The 19,221-nt window shown below is 30.8% G+C and overlaps 1 protein-coding gene across 1 annotated transcript in view; it reads left to right on the forward strand.

The window, feature by feature from the left end:
• Nucleotides 1-4,648: 4,648 nt before the first annotated feature.
• Nucleotides 4,649-19,221, forward strand: part of LOC113389813 (RAC-gamma serine/threonine-protein kinase-like) — a 29,027-nt gene continuing 14,454 nt past the window's right edge. The window contains exons 1-8 of the mRNA XM_026626820.1: nucleotides 4,649-4,861; nucleotides 5,813-6,155; nucleotides 9,027-9,206; nucleotides 11,377-11,574; nucleotides 11,654-11,821; nucleotides 11,893-12,114; nucleotides 15,125-15,358; nucleotides 16,475-16,621. Coding sequence (XP_026482605.1) covers nucleotides 5,841-6,155; nucleotides 9,027-9,206; nucleotides 11,377-11,574; nucleotides 11,654-11,821; nucleotides 11,893-12,114; nucleotides 15,125-15,358; nucleotides 16,475-16,621 — 1,464 coding nt within the window. The 5' untranslated portion in view covers nucleotides 4,649-4,861; nucleotides 5,813-5,840. The remainder of the gene's footprint in view (nucleotides 4,862-5,812; nucleotides 6,156-9,026; nucleotides 9,207-11,376; nucleotides 11,575-11,653; nucleotides 11,822-11,892; nucleotides 12,115-15,124; nucleotides 15,359-16,474; nucleotides 16,622-19,221) is intronic.

Here is a 19,221-nt window from a genome sequence, read left to right on the forward strand (position 1 = left end):
CATATTTTATTTATTTGTCATATGGAATCAAGCTACACGATATTTGTAAAAGAAAATTAAAAAAAAGCTTTTATTTTATTGGTTGACACACGTTTCGGTTGGACTTTTTTGGCATCTTCAGTGTTTCAGTTTTTTGTAATTTTTTGATTTTGATTTTTATTTTTATTTTCACACGTTTTGATTGAACATTTTTACCATCTTCAGTGCACCAAATTTGTTCTTTTTTTTGTAACTAATAAAGAAATTACATTAACTATTTACATTTAGAATTGATTTACATCTATTTTTTATCATTTATTATTTTTGTCAATTTTCTTTTAACCTATGAATTTTATTTTCCAAAATTTATTTTTTATAAAAAAAACAGCGAACACTTATCTAAATAACAGAATAAATATACTTTTGTATTTCTTGACACTTTTTCGAGTTAAAAATGCAAACTTAAATAAAAATTTCGAATTTGAATTGGCTGCAACGAATTTTTTTAATTTTTTTTTTTTTTTTTTTTGAAGGGCATTCTTAACTTTGGGTAATTTTTACCTTGACCATTTATTTTCCAAAATTTATAACTCCGGTTCTGTTTAAATTACAGATTATATTTTTGGTTTATTCAAAAGCTAAAACAATATAGTTTCATACAAAAATAATTGCAATAGTGATTATTTAACAAATTCTTATTGTTATTAACAACTGAAAATAAACAAAATTAGTAGTACTCGCTAATGCTTTACTCTCAAGAATTTTTTTTTTAATAATAACAATTAAAATTTGGTAATAAAATTTATTTTTGCATGAAAATATATAGTTTTAGCCTCAAAATGACACAAAATGTAAATCTTTAGCTTGAACAGAGCTGGAGTAATGAATTTTTGAAAAGAGGGCTTTCTTAACTTTGGGTAATTTTTACCTTGACTATTTATTTTCCAAAATTTATAACTCCGGTTCTGTTTAAATTATAGACTTTATTTTTGGTTTATTTAAAAGCTAAAACAATATAGTTTTAAACAAAAATAATTTTAATAGCGATTGTTTAACAAATTCTTATTGTTATTAAGAACTGAAAATAAGGTACTTGCATCGACAACATATTAATAGTACCTTTCAACAATTTTTTTTTATTAACAACGATTAAAATTTGGTAATAAAATTTATTTTTGTATGAAAATATATAGCTTTAGCTTCGAAATGACACAAATTTCAAAGCTCTAGCTTGAACAGAGCCGGAGTAATGAATTTTTGAAAATCAGTTTGCAAAGTAAATAATAGTTTACAAGAAAGTTCTCTCATTAAATAGATTTTTTTTATCAATTAAATAGTCCTAAATACGTTTCGAATTTCATTTGAGTCATCTTTATTACACTGGTGATGGATCAAATTGGGATTCGAAACGTACGTGAGTCTTAATAAACAAGTTTTATTAGCCAATTCAAAATTTCGAAAAAGTTTGCATAATTTCACACATTACCATTAAGATTTAATCACCTATAAATATATAAATAATAATTATAATCGTAAATTAATATAATTAAAAAAAAACTATCGCATAAGTGAAAAAAATTTAAAATATCGAAGCTTGATACTTGAATGTACAGTTTAATTGCAATAATAATATTTTCTTCAAAAATCTCTGACAAATGACATATATATATATATAAAAAAAAGAAACGTTTGTTTTTTAGGTTCCATATAGTTAATAATGATAATTATTGATAATAACGAAAAAATCTTATAAATAGTTAGTGTCATGTGTGTAATTGATAATAAATAATTAAAAAAAATAAAATAAAATTACACTTAGATGTGCAGGAAAGAAAAAAGCTGTAGTTTTAAAAAAACCGCCCGGTGGAGTTGTCTCCACCTGAAAAAGTTCATTTCGCAAACAGATATGTTTTATATAGGTAAATGTTTTGGTGGCTAATTAATAAAATAAAAAAAAATTAATAATTAATTAATTAATTATTAATTGGTACATGTACGAAGACGACGAAATGAACATAAATATATAACCCTTTCTACGTAAGATTTGATTGATTTGTTTGATTAATTAATATTATGAATATTAATAATATAAATAATGAATAAAAAAAACGCCTGATGTTAATTATCATATCTGTACATCTCATTTCTGTGGCCATTGTAATGTTATTTACCAATAAAACTTTATTCAAAAATTATAAGACATATTTATTTAACTTTATATGACGATGATAATTTTTTTGGAAAGGTAGGTCTACGCGTTTTGGAGATACGGATCAAAAGTGCTTTGATACTTTGATTTGTTTGGCTCATTCTATATCTAATTATATATATATATATATATATATATATATATATATATATTTTATATATACGTGTATATCGTGTTAGTTACAACACTTATAACATACGAACGGCTGAACCGATTTAGCTGAAAATTGGCAGGGAGGTAGTTTAGAACCAGGAGAAGGACATATGATATGAATTTTATAGGATATATTTTATTTTTTCATTCAAATTCAAAATTAATTAATTATAAACCAATATTTAGTTTATTAAATCTATGGTTCATATTTTATCCATGGCATTTACTTTCAATTAACTCTCAACCGGTGTTTTGGTTTTGATACAAATATATTAATATAAATTTTTTAAATTAATTAATTTTTTAATTAGCAAGCGATGCCACATGGACGATGGAGAAATTTATTTCTTGAACATGGGAATGTAATTATTTATATACTTAGGTATTTATGTATATTTGTTTATACTTATTAAATAGAGTATTTGACGTGTTTTTAATCAGCAATAAGTATAATCATTAACAAATTAATAAAAAAATCATTTTGCAATATAGTTTCTTAACATAACTTCTAAATTTGTAATAAAAATGTAAATAGTTATATATTAATTGTTGTTAATTTATATTTTGTTAAAGCGGAACAAAGTTCGCCGGGTCAGCTAGTATATAAATAATAATTAATTATTAATTATTTAAATAAAATAAATATTATTATGCCAATGTCCGTTCCCAGTTTAACTATTCAATGACACAATTCCGCATTTGTATAATCAATGATTATACAAATGGCAAAATGGCGTGCAAAAAACCGCGAACAATTTAAAAGAAAAATAAAGAAATACTATAAGGAAATTGAAGACAAAAAAGACTAAAGAGTTATATATAACGATATTTTAATTCTAATAGATATTATATTAATGAAATAGTCAAAAAAAATGAAACAATACACATGTCGCTTGGTCTGCAGGCATATTATATTATTGAAATAGTCAAAAAAATGAAACAATACACATGTAAATACATATAAATAATAATGGAGTATTAAATGGTAATATAAATATAGTAAAATACGTGAAATAATAAATAATTACCTACAAAAATTAAGCGACTGTCACAACTGTTAAACGAGGTGTCAGAAATTAATATCGAACGAAAGATTTGCAACAAGATTTAATTAAATAACTATAATATATAAATAATAATCAATTATTAAGTTATATTTAAAATGGAATAAACATGCAAATAAAAATAATGTATAAATAAAATAATATCAAATGTTACAACTGTCAAAGTGTCAGTTAATAAATGTCAAACGAATGGTCTGCAATCAGATTTAATTTAATAAATATATAAATAATATAATATAATATATAAATATATAATATATAAATATAAATAATGATGAATTATTAAATGATAATATAAATATAGTAAAATACGTGAAATAATAAATAATTACCTACAAAAATGAAATAAATATTTAAATACACATTGTCAGCAACTGTCACAACTGTCAAACAAGTTATCAGAAATTAATATCGAACGAAAGATCTGTAACAAGATTTAATTAAATAACTATATAAATAATAATGAATTATATTATATTAAGTTATATTTTAAATAGAATAAACATTCAAATAAAGATAATGTGTGAAAGAATATATAAATAAAATTATGTCAAATGTCACAACTGTCAAACAGAGTGTCAGTTGATAAATGTCAAACAAATGGTCTGCAATCAGATTTAATTATAGATAAAAGAAGAGTATTTAATATAATAAATATATAAATAATAATGAATTATTAAATGATAATATAAATATAGTAAAATACGCATAACAATAAATAATTATCTAAAATAATTAAATAAACATTGTCAAGAGCTGTCACAACTGTCAAACGAGGTGTCAGTTAATAAATGTCAAACGAATAGGCTGCAGGCAGATTTAATTTAATAGATATATAAATAATAATGAATTATTAAATGATAATATAAATAAAGTAAAATACGAGAAATAATAAATAATTACCTAAAATAATGAAATAAACATGTAAATAAACATTGCCAACAACTGTCACAACTGTCAAACATGTGTCAAACGAGGTGTCATTTAATAAATGTCAAACAAAGAGTCTGCAGGCAGATTTAATTTAATGGATATAAAAAATATTGAATTAATAATAATAATGCGAATTTAATAAGTATTTAAACAAAATAAATATTTATATATTTTATTTATATAAATAAATATTTATATAAATAAAGTCGAAACTGTCAACCGAATAATGTTCATCCATCCGCCACCAAGCGCTGCAATCGCCATATTTTTCTCGCGTCCTATCCCCCATCTAACGCCTCGCTCTGTCTCTGTGGCGTGTGTGTGGTATGTGCGTCAGAACAGAATAAAAATCACAAAATTCAACAAAAAAGTGATTTAAAAGTGCAAAATTCCATTACTAAACAAACTAAAACAACCACAAAATATTTCTATTACATCCTAGTTCTATTAATGTGTCGATCAGTGCCCCCCGCATGCGGCAGAATGGACAAGATTTTTTGGTGATTACTATTTTGAATTCAAGGTAAAAAGATTCACGTAATGGAGTAAATAATAATATTTATGAGGGATTTAGTGCGCAGTTTGATTAAGTAATGGCTGTTGATAATTGTAATGGAGTTTTTGGTTTTTGTTTGGATGTCGAGTGTTTTTGTTTGGGTACGTGGGATGTTTAACCCCCAAAATGATTAAAGTTTTATTTTGCAGGTTTTTGGTTACAATTAATGTCAGGTTAGGTTGAAATGCATTTGCTTGTGTTACTTATAGTAATACAATTTAATTCTGACACAAACTTTAGGAATAAGCCCTGTACTTTTTTCTTCATAATGAAGACTTCTTCAGTCTTGTCGTTTTTACAACATTTATGTTCAAGACTAAATTATTCTTCTTACAAAGTTCTTACACAGTTTGATTAACAAAAAATTTGTTTGGTTATGTGTACACTGTGCAATATGTACTTTGATGTACATTTTTTTACATCCAGGCTGCAAAAGTATAAATATTTAAAGCCACCTGAGATTGTTATCCAAAATACATTCCACAATGCAAAATTTGTCAAATGTAAATTGCAACGTTCAAATTGGAGTCTCGTGTGCATTCGATAATGAATTAGGTGCCCCACAAAAAGGCAGATTTACATGAAATGCCTAAAAAATGCCTAAAACTTGCTGAATAAATACATAAGTGTAGAAGAACTCATTTTATCTTTAATGTGCATTTATATGATACTTATTTATCCTTTATCTGTATATATTTTATAAGAAAATCTTAATGAGTTTTATTCTAGGATGTTATCGAGTTTAAGCAAGATGTAAACAAGTATGTTTATTTGATTAAGAATATGGAAAATAAATTTTGAATGCAATCCGTCAATCCTACTACAATTCAAACATATTTGATAAGAAATAAATGCTTTAATTTAAATTAGTAGTTCTACGAAAGGACAAAGTATATATATATAATTTTCTTTTTTCAGACCGTTTCAGTGAGTCGCCAACACCAAAATGGCAGAGATAGCTCTGGCCGCCGACAACGCCTTCAGCACCCCTGCCAACATCGTCAAAGAGGGATTCCTCTACAAAAGAGGCGAACACATCAGGAACTGGAGATCGAGATACTTCATTCTGTTTGACGATGGAAACCTGGTCGGATTCAAAAACAGGCCTGTCTCGAATTGTCTGGGTGAGCCCCTTAATAAATTCACGGTCAAGGGGTGTCAGATCATGTCCCAGGACAGACCGAAGCCCTACACATTCGTGATAAGGGGCCTGCAGTGGACGCAGGTCATTGAGAGGACATTCCATGTGGAGAGCGATGTGGTGAGTAGATAAAGATAGTTGACTTGAATTCCTGAAAGAGATGTTTATAGGGCAACTTTTCGAGTCATTCTGAGTCGTTTGATACTAAAATCAGAACACGTAAGGGTTTTACAGACTTTTTGAGGGCTTTGCAAACTTTTTAGGAGCTTTATAGATTTTTTGAGGGCTTTGCAAACTTTTTAGGAGCTTTACAGATTTTTTGACGGCTTTGCACATTTTTTACGAGCCTTACCAAATTTTTTGAGAGCTGGAGCGCATTCCATAAATACTAAAGTATATTTAATTAAAACTCAATAATTGACTAATTTACAATGATTTATTAGACATTGATTTAGAATATTATTTTCTATACATACTTTTGTTTCTATATTATTAATGTCATGGCACGCTATAATCTAACTTGAAGCAAGTTTGGCTCCAAGAGCTTTAATTATTTTACAAGCTTCAGACTTTGTTAGGGCTTTATAGACTTTTTGAGCAAACTTTTACGACCCTTACACAATTGTTTGAGGTCTTTGCACATTTTTACGAGCCTTAAACAGTTTTTTGAGGGCTGTAAATATTTTTTAAGGGTCCTGCATATTTTTTTGTAAGATTTTTACATATTTCTTTGTAAGATTTTACATAATTTTCAGTCTAACACAATTTTAGGACTTGTACAATTTTTAAGAGTCTTGCACAATTTTTAAGTCTTACAGTTCCTTTTAAAGGCTTTTTACGGTTCATTTTACAGTTTTTTTAAGAGTCCTACAGACAGTTTTTTCTTTTAGAGTCCAATAGAATTTTTTTTCAAGAGTAGTCGAGGATTTTTTTTCAAGGGTCCTCCAGGTTTTTATTCCCAGAGTCCTCCAGGTTTTTTTTTCTTACCCAATTTTTGAGAGCTTTAATTATTTTTAAGCTTCAGACTGTTTTGAGGGCTTCATAGACATTTTGAGCGCTTTGCAAACTTTTTAGGAGCTTTAATGATTTTTATATAGCTTTGCACATTTTTTAGGAGCTTTACATATTTTTTGAGGGATTTGCACATTTTTTACGACCCTTACCCAATTTTTTGAGAGCTTTCATTATTTTTTAAGCTTCAGACTTTTTGAGGGCTTTACTCATTTTTTGAGCGCTTTGCAAACTTTTTAGGATTTTTTGATGGCTTTGCACATTTTTTATAAGTTTTACATATTTTTTGAGGGTTTTTGCACATTTTTTACGAACCTTACACAATTTTTTGAGGTCTTTGCGCATTTTTTACGAGCCTTAAACAATTTTTTGAGGGCTGTAAATAATTTTTAAGGGTCCTGCAGATTCTTTTTAAGAGTTGTACATATTTTTTTGTAAGATTTTCACATAGTTTTTCAGTCTAACACAATTTTTAGGACTAATAATTTTTAAGAGTCTTGCACAATTTTTAAGTAATACAGTTTTTTTAAAAGGCTTTTTACGGCTCATTTTACAGTTTTTTTCAAGAGTCCTACAGGTTTTTTTTTCTCAAGAGTAGTCCTACAGTTTTTTTTCTTTTAGCCCCTACAGATTTTTTTCATGAGTCCTCCAGGTTTTAGTTTTTCAAGAGTCCTCTGCTTATTTTTTCAAGAGTCCTCTGCTTACATTTTTTAAGAGTACTCTGCTTACATTTTTTAAGAGTCCTCCGCCTACCATTTTTTAAGTCCTCCGCCTACCATTTTTTAAGAGTCCGCTGCTTACATTTTTCAAGAGTCCGCTGCTTACATTTTTCAAGAGTCCGCTGCTTACATTTTTCAAGAGTCCGCTGCTTACATTTTTCAAGAGTCCGCTGCTTACATTTTTCAAGAGTCCTGCTTACTTTTCAAGAGTCCTGCTTACTTTTCAAGAGTCCTGCTTACTTTTCAAGAGTCCTGCTTACTTTTCAAGAGTCCTGCTTACTTTTCAAGAGTCCTGCTTACTTTTCAAGAGTCCTGCTTACTTTTCAAGAGTCCTGCTTACTTTTCAAGAGTCCTGCTTACTTTTCAAGAGTCCTGCTTACTTTTCAAGAGTCCTCTGCTTACTTTTCAAGAGTCCTCTGCTTACTTTTCAAGAGTCCTCTGCTTACTTTTCAAGAGTCCTGCTTACTTTTCAAGAGTCCTGCTTACTTTTCAAGAGTCCTCTGCTTACTTTTCAAGAGTCCTCTGCTTACTTTTTAAGAGTCCTCTGCTTACTTTTTAAGAGCCCTGCTTACTTTTTAAGAGCCCTGCTTACTTTTCAAGAGCCCTGCTTACTTTTCAAGAGCCCTGCTTACTTTTCAAGAGCCCTGCTTACTTTCTTAAGAGTCCTGCCTACTTGTAAGAGTCCTGTCTACCTCTTTAAGAGCCCTGCTTACTTTCATAAGAGCCCTGCTTGCTTTCTTAAGAGCCCTGCTTACTTTTTCAAGAGCGTCCTATTTTTGCAATTTTGGTGTCAAACGATTCAGAATGACTTAAACACTCCTAAAATTAGGTAGCAAGTTGAATATTTTTGGCAAAATTAGTATTATTCAATAAAATGCATCCTGAATTTGTAAGCATCATTATATATTTATTATTATCTTGTCATTCGACAATAAAAATAAGATAGTGTTCATAGTATTCTAGATATTGCAAATATGGGCACGTTAATTAGTAAAAATTTACTTATCAGGAGATTTAGTATATTGTTTATGCCAGAATTTTATATCTGCTTGGAGTACGCAATGGTCATAGTAAGATAATCTTGAAATAGTACAAATATTTATAAAAAAAACCTGACATTGTTTGAAATTGACATCAATTGTCAATTCAGTTTTTATATTTTTGTACTTTTTATACAATGGTAATGGTATACCAGAATAATTCAGGTTTTACTTTCCAGTATTTTCTTGTGCTGATTTCTGTGTCTTTTCTATTTTTTTAGGAACGCCAAGGTTGGATGGAAGCAATTCGTTATGTTTCAAATCGTCTGGCAAATTCTGAGGATTCACAAAGTCTGAATGATGATGTCGATATGGCAGCTGAGGTTGCTGAAGATGAGTTATCGGCCAAATTTTCGTTGCAGGGTACATCAACAGGCAAATTCAGTGGAAAGAAGAAAGTTGTAAGTGTCATTGTAGATCATAGTTTATTTTTTACGTTCGCCAACAAAGTTAAACGTTATTAATGGCAGACGTAGAACCTTGTGATAAAGATTCAAGTTGTCTGAAGACGTTCTGAGTTGTCTGAGAACGTTCCGAGTTGTCTGAGAGCGTTTAAAGTTGTCTGACGAAGTCCCAGGACGTCCGACAAAGTCCCAGGACGTCTGAGGAAGTCCCAGGACGTCTGACGGAGTCCCAGGACGTCTGACGGAGTCCCAGGACGTCTGACGAAGTCCCAGGACGTCCGACGGAGTCCCAGGACGTCCGACGGAGTCCCAGGACGTCCGACGGAGTCCCAGGACGTCTGAGGAAGTCCCAGGACGTCTGAGGAAGTCCCAGGACGTCTGAGGAAGTCCCAGGACGTCTGAGGAAGTCCCAGGACGTCTGAGGAAGTCCCAGGACGTCTGAGGAAGTCCCAGGACGTCTGAGGAAGTCCCAGGACGTCTGAGGAAGTCCCAGGACGTCTGAGGAAGTCCCAGGACGTCTGAGGAAGTCCCAGGACGTCTGAGGAAGTCCCAGGACGTCTGAGGAAGTCCCAGGACGTCTGAGGAAGTCCCAGGACGTCTGAGGAAGTCCCAGGACGTCTGAGGATGTTCCAGGACGTCTGAGGATGTCCCAGGACGTCTGAGGATGTCCCAGGACGTCTGAGGATGTCCCAGGACGTCTGAGGATGTCCCAGGACGTCTGAGAAAGTCCCAGGACGTCCGACGAAGTCCCAGGACGTCCGACGAAGTCCCAGGACGTCTGACGGAGTCCCAGGACGTCCGACGACTTTTTGGACTGTCTGGCGACTTTTTGGACTGCCTGACGACTTTTTGGACTGCCTGACGACTTTTTGGACTGCCTGACGACTTTTTGGACTGCCTGACGACTTTTTGGACTGCCTGACGACTTTTTGGACTGCCTGACGACTTTTTGGACTGCCTGACGACTTTTTGGACTGCTTGACTAATTTTTTGACTGTCTGACGACTTTTTTGACTGCCTGACTAATTTTTTGACTGTCTGATGACTTTTTTGACTGTCTGATGACTTTTTTGACTGTCTGATGACTTTTTTTACTGTCTGGCGACTTTTTGGACTGTCTGGCGACTTTTTGGACTGTCCGGCGACTTTTTGGACTGTCTGACTAATTTTTGGACTGTCTGACTACTTTTTGGACTGTCTGACTACTTTTTGGACTGTCTGACTACTTTTTGGACTGTCTGACAACTTTTTGGACTGTCTGACTACTTTTTTGACTGCCTGACTACTTTTTTGACTGCCTGACTACTTTTTTGACTGCCTGACTACTTTTTTGACTGCCTGACTACTTTTTTGACTGCCTGACTACTTTTTTGGACTGCCTGACTACTTTTTTGGACTGCCTGACGACTGTCTGACTAATTTTTGGACTGTCTGACTAATTTTTGGACTGTCTGACTAATTTTTGGACTGTCTGACTAATTTTTGGACTGTCTGACTAATTTTTGGACTGTCTGACAAATTTTTGGACTGTCTGACAACTTTTTGGACTGTCTGACTAATTTTTGGACCGTCTGACTAATTTTTGGACCGTCTGACTAATTTTTGGACCGTCTGACTAATTTTTGGACCGTCTGGCGACTTTTTGGACCGTCTGACTAATTTTTGGACCGTCTGGCGACTTTTTGGACCGTCTGACTAATTTTTGGACCGTCTGGCGACTTTTTGGACTGTCTGAAAACTTTTTGGACTGTCTTAAAACTTTTTGGACTGTCTTAAAACTTTTTGGACTGTCTTAAAACTTTTTGGACTGTCTTAAAACTTTTTGGACTGTCTTAAAACTTTTTGGACTGTCTTAAAACTTTTTGGACTGTCTGAAAACTTTTTGGACTGCCTGACGACTTTTTGGACTGTCTGGCGACTTTTTGGACTGTCTGAAATCTTTACAATGTCTACAAATGTTTCGCACAGTCTGAAGATGATTATGTATGAATCTATCTAAACACATTTTGGACTATCTGAAAATTTTGTAGGCTGCCTGAAAACATAAATCAAACTCTTGAGCTACAAGTGATGTAGTCCTTCCTGAAAAAAAAATTAAATTAAATTTTATAATTATGATACTAACTACATGTATAGAATCATTGATTTATTGTCTTTTTCTCCTCAGACTTTGGAGAATTTTGAGTTCCTGAAAGTTTTAGGCAAAGGCACCTTTGGTAAAGTAATTCTGTGCAGAGAAAAAGCAACACAGCATTTGTACGCCATCAAAATTCTCAAGAAAGAAGTCATCATACAAAAAGATGAAGTAGAGCACACTTTAACAGAGAATAGAGTGCTGAGGACGACAAAACACCCATTTTTAATTGTAAGTAGTAGAAACAAAATTCACCCAAGATTGTTTCTATTATTCTTTTTCTATATTATTATTCTTATTTCTATTGCAGTCTTTGAAATATTCTTTCCAAACTCCTAATCGATTGTGTTTTGTTATGGAGTATGTAAACGGTGGTGAATTATTCTTTCATCTGAGTAGAGATAGAATCTTTTCTGAAGAGAGGACGAGGTTCTATGGAGCTGAAATTATATCAGCCCTTGGATATCTACATTCTCAGGTAAATAAATAAAAATAAGCTAATACATATTTGGATACTCATCAGATGTCTCTCTATGATTTTTCTTTCAGGGTATCATTTATAGAGATCTGAAACTGGAAAACCTTCTCCTGGACAAAGACGGTCATATCAAAATTGCAGATTTCGGTCTTTGCAAGGAGGACATAACTTATGGGCGGACGACAAAGACGTTTTGTGGAACACCCGAATATTTAGCACCAGAAGTGCTGGAAGACAATGATTACGGCAGGGCCGTAGATTGGTGGGGTGTCGGTGTGGTCATGTACGAAATGGTAAGTGATAAGTGATAACCAGAAAGCGTGGCAATACGTATAAGTATAAAACATGGCAGTTCTTTTTTTTTTGGTGATTAAGTTTGGTAATTTATGACTAGATTTGGTCATTTCTGATTAAAATTCATATTTCTGAACTATATTACAAAATATTTGACTAGATTTTGAAAGTACTTGTTAGATTTTGCAATTTCTGAATAAATTTTACATTTTTCTGACCAAACTTTACAATTTCTAACTAAATGTTGTTATTTCCAACTGGATTTTGTCAATTCAAATTGGATTCTGCAATTCTTAACTAGATTTTGCCATTTTTAACTAAATTTTGAAATTTTCAACTGAATTTTGTAATTTCTTACCAGCTTTTGCTATTTTCCAGTTAGGATTTGCCATGTCTAACTTTATTTTTCAACTTCCAACTAGATTTTTCAATTTCCAACTGGATTTTGTTGTTTTCAACTGAATTCTGCTATTCCTAACTAGATTTTGCCATTTGCAACTACATCTTGCAATTTTTAACTGAATTTTGCAATTTCTTACCAGCTTTTGCTATTTTATGGTTAGGATTTGCCATGTTTAACTTGATTTTTCAATTTCCAACTAGATTTTAACATTTCCATTTGTTTTTGTCGTTTCCAACTGAATTCTGCAATTCTTAACTAGATTTTGCCATTTATAACTATATATTACTATTTTTAACTGAATTTTGCAATTTTTAACTGAATTATGCAATTTCTTAACAGCTTTTGCTATTTTCCAATTAGGATTTGCGATGTTTAACTTGATTTTTCAATTTCCAACTGGATTTTGTCGTTTCCAACTGGATTCTGCGATTCTTCACTAGATTTCGTCATTTTTAGCTAAATTTTGAAATTTTTAACTGAATTCTGCAATTTCTTACCAGCTTTTGCTATTTTATAGTTAGGATTTGCCATGTTTAACTTGATTTTTCAATTTCCAACTGGATTTTGTCGTTTCCAACTGGATTCTGCAATTCCTAACTAGATTTCGTCATTTGTAACTATATCTTGCAATTTTCAACAGAATTTTGCAATTTTTAAGTGAATTCTGCAATTTCTTATCAGCTTTTGCTATTTTCTAGTTAGGATTTGCTATGTCTAACTTGATCTTTCAATTTCCAACTAGATTTTGCCATTTACAACTAGATTTTGTCGTTTCCAACTGGATTCTGCAATTCCTAACTAGATTTTGCCATTTGCAACTATATCTTTCAATTTTTAACTAAATTTTGTAATTTTTAACTAAATTTTGAAATTTTTAACTGAATTCTGCAGTTTCTTACCAGCTTTTGCTATTTTTTTAGTTAGGATTTGCCAGGTTTAACTTGATTTTTCAATTTCCAACTAGATTTTAAATTTACAACTGAATTCTGCAATTTTTAACTGAATTTTGCAATTTTTAACTGAATTCTGCAATTTCTGACCAGCTTTTTCTATTTTCTAGTTAGGAATTGCTGTGTCTAACTTAATTTTTCAATTTCTAACTAGATTTTGCCATTTCCAACTGCATTTTGTTGTTTCCAACTGGATTCTGCAATTCTTAACTAGATTTTGTCATTTTTAACTAAATTTTGAAATTTTCAACTGAATTCTGCAATTTCTGACCAGCTTTTACTATTTTCTAGTTAGGATTTGCTGTGTCTAACTTGATTTTTCAATTTCCAACTAGATTTTGTCATTTTCAACTGGATTTAGTCCAGTTTCCAACTGGATTCTGCAATTCTTTACTAGATTTTGTCATTTTTAACTAAATTTTGAAATTTTTAACTGAATTATGCAATTTCTTATCAGCTTTAATTTAACTAGATTTTGCCATTTTTGCAATTTCGGACAAGCTTTTACCAATTTCTACTTAGGATTTGCCATGTCTAACTTGATTTTTCAATTTTCTAACAAGATTTTGCCGTTTCCAACTAGATTTTGTCAATTCAAATTAGATTCTGCAATTCCTAACTAGATTTCGTCATTTTTAACTAAATTTAGAAATTTTGCTGTTTTTAACTGAATTCTGCAATTTCTGACCAGCTTTTTCTATTTTCTAGTTAGGAATTGCTGTGTCTAACTTAATTTTTCAATTTCTAACTAGATTTTGACATTTCCAACTGGATTTTGTCGTTTTCAACTGGATTCTGCAATTCCTAACTAGATTGTGCCATTTGTAACTAAATTTTGAAACTTTTATCTGAATTCTGCAATTTCTTATTAACTTTTGCTATTTTCTAGTTAGGATTTGCCATGTTTAACTGGATTTTGTCGATTCCAACTGGATTCTACAATTCTTAACTAGATTTCGTCATTTTTAAATAAATTTTGAAATTCTTAACTGAATTCTGAAATTTATTACCAGGTTTTGCTATTTTCTAGTTAGGATTTGCCATGTCTAACTCGATTTTTCAATGTTCAACTATAAATATAAATATAAATATAAATATAAATATGAATATGAATATAAATATGAATATAAATATAAAATATAAAATATAAATATAAATATAAAATATAAATATAAAATATAAATATAAAATATAAATATAAATTTTTACCAGCTTTTGCTATTTTCTAGTTAGGATTTGCCATGTCTAACTTGATTTTTCAATTTCCAACTAGATTTTGCCATTTCCAACTGGATTCTGCAATTCCTAACAAGATTTTGCCATTTGCAACTATATCTAGAAATTTTTAACTGAATTTTGCAATTTCTGCTATTTTTTAACTAGATTTTGTCATTTTTTAGCTGGATTATCTCATTTCCATCTAGATTTTTCAGTTTGTAACAACCTTGTGCAATTTTAAACTCAATTTTATCATTTCTAACTAGTGTTCAAAATATCTGCTTAAATCTTATAAATTCTGTTTGAATTTTATCGAAACAAATTTATTCAAATGCTTGCTTTATCTAACTATATATATATATATATATATATATATATATATATATATATATATATATATATATATATATATATACTTTATCCTTTATCTTTTTCCAGATGTGCGGCAGGTTACCGTTCTACAACAGAGACCACGATGTCCTATTCACCTTAATCTTAGTCGAAGAAGTCAAATTTCCCAGGACAATCTCGCCTGAGGCCAAGAGCGTCCTGTCAGGTTTATTAGCCAAAAATCCTGCTGCTCGTTTAGGAGGAGGAGAGAACGATGTCAGGGACATTATGGCCCATCCTTTCTTCAGCTCCATCAATTGGACTGAACTCGAACAGAAACAAGTAATAGAAAGGATAAATGATAAATAATTATTATTAACTGGCAAACCCGACGAACTCTGTTTCGCCACCAGATGGTTTCGTGAGAAAGATGAAGAAATTTTTTGTTTGTTTCATATTTGAAAAGGAAAAATTTGATTTTATTACACAACAGTAACGAATTTATTTTGATTACAAAAATGAAGTGTCTTTTAGTTGAACTTCTTTAAGTAAATGAAAGTGAATCCGCAAATTATCCGTTTCATTGAAGTGCTCTTTGGTAAACCAAATTTTTTTGTTTTTTGGTCTGACGTTAACACAAACAAAGCGGATGGTTTTCCAACTCGTGAACAGGCAACGTATAACTGCCCATGTGAAAAACCATGATTTTCTAAATAATCTATTTGAAATTTATCCCGCAAACACTAAGCAATTGGCCTGGAGACTTGTCATTGCGAACTGGAAATTGCAATCGTTTGAAGTCAAACGGAAGAGCAGTCGGAATCATTGGTATGTCACCAAATCGCCAGCAATTTTTGATTGAATGGTGAAATTCAGTGCGTGTACATCATTATTCTTTGCGGCAAGAATTGCTCGTTGACTTAACCAAGCATAATTCTGATAATTGTCACTAATGTCATTACTCGAATTTTTAATTACGGTGCGTGAAGTTTCAGCAGCTTGCATTAAGGCACGATGCCATGCACAACTAATTTTCTTAGCTATAAACCTTGCGGAGCTCGAGTCCTTTCCAACGAATGCAAAATTGTCGAAATCGGTTCGTGCGTTCTGGAGTTATTTCGTCAGGAAGGAAAACCCGACTTATTTTTATATATATAGAAGATAATAATAGATAATATAATAATAATAGCTTACAAGGAGAACTTCAGGTTTACTCTTCTGGGATTTTGATGAAACTTTTCATGGTGATGAAATTGATGGTTAATTAATTTTTATAATTAAACCACTTCTCTTAGGCCTATAATATTTTATCCTGTTTGGTTAGACTATCAACACTATGACAATGCAAAGTTTCATCAAAATACTAGAAAAATAAACCGGGGGTTCTCCTTTTTAGTGGAAGCACCATGTTTTTAAGACACAAGTATCAAATTTAATTCTAATTTGAATTATTTGTAGATTATGCCCCCCTTCAAGCCCCAAGTGACCTCAGACACTGATACGAGGTACTTTGATTCTGAGTTTACGGGAGAGAGTGTGGAACTGACACCTCCTGAACAACCGGGACCCCTTGGGGCTATTCAGGAGGAACCCTATTTTCAACAGGTAATTATATTTTTTTTTACATATATATATATATATATATCTTATATATAAAATTCTTCTGTAACAATGTAAGTTTCATATTTCCTCCTAAACTATAATTCGGATTTTCATGAATCTTCCTGAAGTTTGTTCGGGAAATTTTTTAGAATGTTTTGATTCATAGAAATATAGTTAAATTGTAGAAATAAATAGAAAAAATTACAAAAAACCGCTTATCATTGTTTGCCCTTGAAAATATTTGAAGCTTAGTTTGACATTAAAAACAATTGAGGACTGTCATTTGCCAAACATTTCTATTCACTTATAGGCTAAGGCAATATTAGAATATAATAATTCATAATTATGAATAAGGAAAATGTAATGTCTACATTATTAATGCCGAAAAGCAGCTGAGATGTGCCAAAAATTAAATTAATATAAGATGCAAATAATATAACATGCATTTGACAAGTGATGCAGTCTGCGCATGCGTCTGACGTGCGCGTGGTTTGCTTTTGCTTGCAATAATTTTGTTTGCGCACTTTGCGAACAGATTCGCCGTACGAATTCGCGCAAAGGAGCGAGCCATAAGTGATTGCGCTCAACAAATTCAATTTGCAGTCGTTTTGCCTTACTATACTAAGTCGCAATACAAAAAAAATTATTTAGAAGTTTCATTGTGTCAAAAATTCATATGTTTGTCATTGGGTACGGAATATTTACTCAATGGAGCGCTTTGGGTCTGAACTTTTTACTATTTTCCAATTCGTTTGGAATTTTGGAACTAGGTTCACCTTACTCTTCAGAAGTGAAAACAATTTAGACTCCTTTACCACTTCTCGGGTGGATGACATTTCTTTTCAGTGGTGTAATTTTACTTTTTTCAAAATAACGTTGGGTATCGATAAAAGAACTAATTATACGAGAAAAATATTTAATAATGTTTTTCAAAAAAGGAAATACTTTTCAAGTTACTGGCTACTGAATATTTGTTTCTTTTTTGCGTTTTTCATCATTTGTTGCTAACACCTTCAAAAATATACATTTTAACGAAAATCATGTAATGAACAGAATTATATCAATTAAAATCTTAATAAAACGTTATTTTATAGTGTTTAGGAACATTATTAGGCTAGATATGAAAATGGGTTTTTATAGTGCTCAAAATAAGCTTTAAAATGAGTACTTCTGACGTGTTAAAATGAGTGAGCTATCATGCAGATAAAGGACGCATGCAATGTTTTTTTTTCATTAAATCAAATACTTTGAGTGCCATATCCACCAAAATTAAAAATAATCGTATTCAATCTAGAATTAACTTGGTTTAAGAGATCTTGATGGATTCTAGAAAATACCACAACTTTAGTACAAATGATTCTTAAAAACTCATGATTTCATGAAAAAAAAAACATTTTAAAAAAAACAACCAATTTCTCATCAAATACCTCTGAAAAATACGTATAAAAGTATATATATAAAGAAAATTCGAGGTATTTTTCTGACTAATTATTTATTGTTATTATTTTTTCGTTACACAAATATTGATAGATGTATGATTAATTAAGAGCTGTCCAACCAGAGATCTTTCGAGCCCTTTAACCCTTCGCCGTTTTACAATAAGAGAAGTTACGGTAAAATAATGATAGAGAAAGTGTAGCTCATTTAATCACCTTTAAAATAGTGTATATACAAGTTTCTGATAAAATCAGAATTAAAAGAGTAATAATCCAATTAATGCTGTGGATGGTGACGGAGTGCAAATTGTTAAAACATTGAAATTAAGATAAGATTAGCCTATTTCAAAATATCAAGTAAATTGGAGCACAGTAAAAAAAATTTACAGAGCAATAATTTTGTTGATCGTAATTGGATAGAGCACATGTGAACAGGATTTGAACAAATTAATTCACTTCAATATAAACTTAAGCAATAATGTATATTGATTTATTAGAGAAAAAATGCAATTTAGATATTAAAATTAGCCAGTTAAAATATGGTACAAAATTATAAAATTATAGGCAACATTATTGAAGCAATTATTTTGGGTGAGAAAAATAAAAGGTGATATTGCACCTTTGCCGCGAATGCTATAATTAATTCTTTCTGAATTTGTTGTACTTTTTAAAAGATTTCAATTTTCAACATGAGTATCTTATGCTATGACCATAAATCAAAAAGCAGACGATCATTTTTAGTGTGATAAATTTGGAAAATCAATGTTTTAGTCGTGAATAAACAAAAAATCATTCATTTATACACTCCACATCTACAGTATGGCTAAAATACTATATACCCTTAAATGCAATAAAATAAATTGAGCTATTGGAATAAATTTGTTCTATAAATCGCAGTGTATAATTTTTAATATACAATTTATTGAACATTTTTTAATATTTGTTAAATAATAATTAAAGTGTTAACGTGGGAATTGAGAACAATCATTTTATTTGAAACAGTTCTACATTCAACATCACTTATATATTGGTGTAAATAGTAATTCAAAAAACAGTAATTATTATTTTTAACTAAGCAGTAAATATTAGTATAAAATATTGAAAATTGTAGACGTAGGTACAGAACAACGTCTGTCGGGTCAGCTAGTATATATATATATTATTATA

Source organism: Ctenocephalides felis, unplaced genomic scaffold (genome assembly GCF_003426905.1).
Source record: "Ctenocephalides felis isolate EL2017-DRISC unplaced genomic scaffold, ASM342690v1 CF-g0.4_SCAFFOLD_03573, whole genome shotgun sequence".
In the NCBI taxonomy this organism is placed as follows: Eukaryota; Metazoa; Arthropoda; class Insecta; order Siphonaptera; family Pulicidae; genus Ctenocephalides; species Ctenocephalides felis.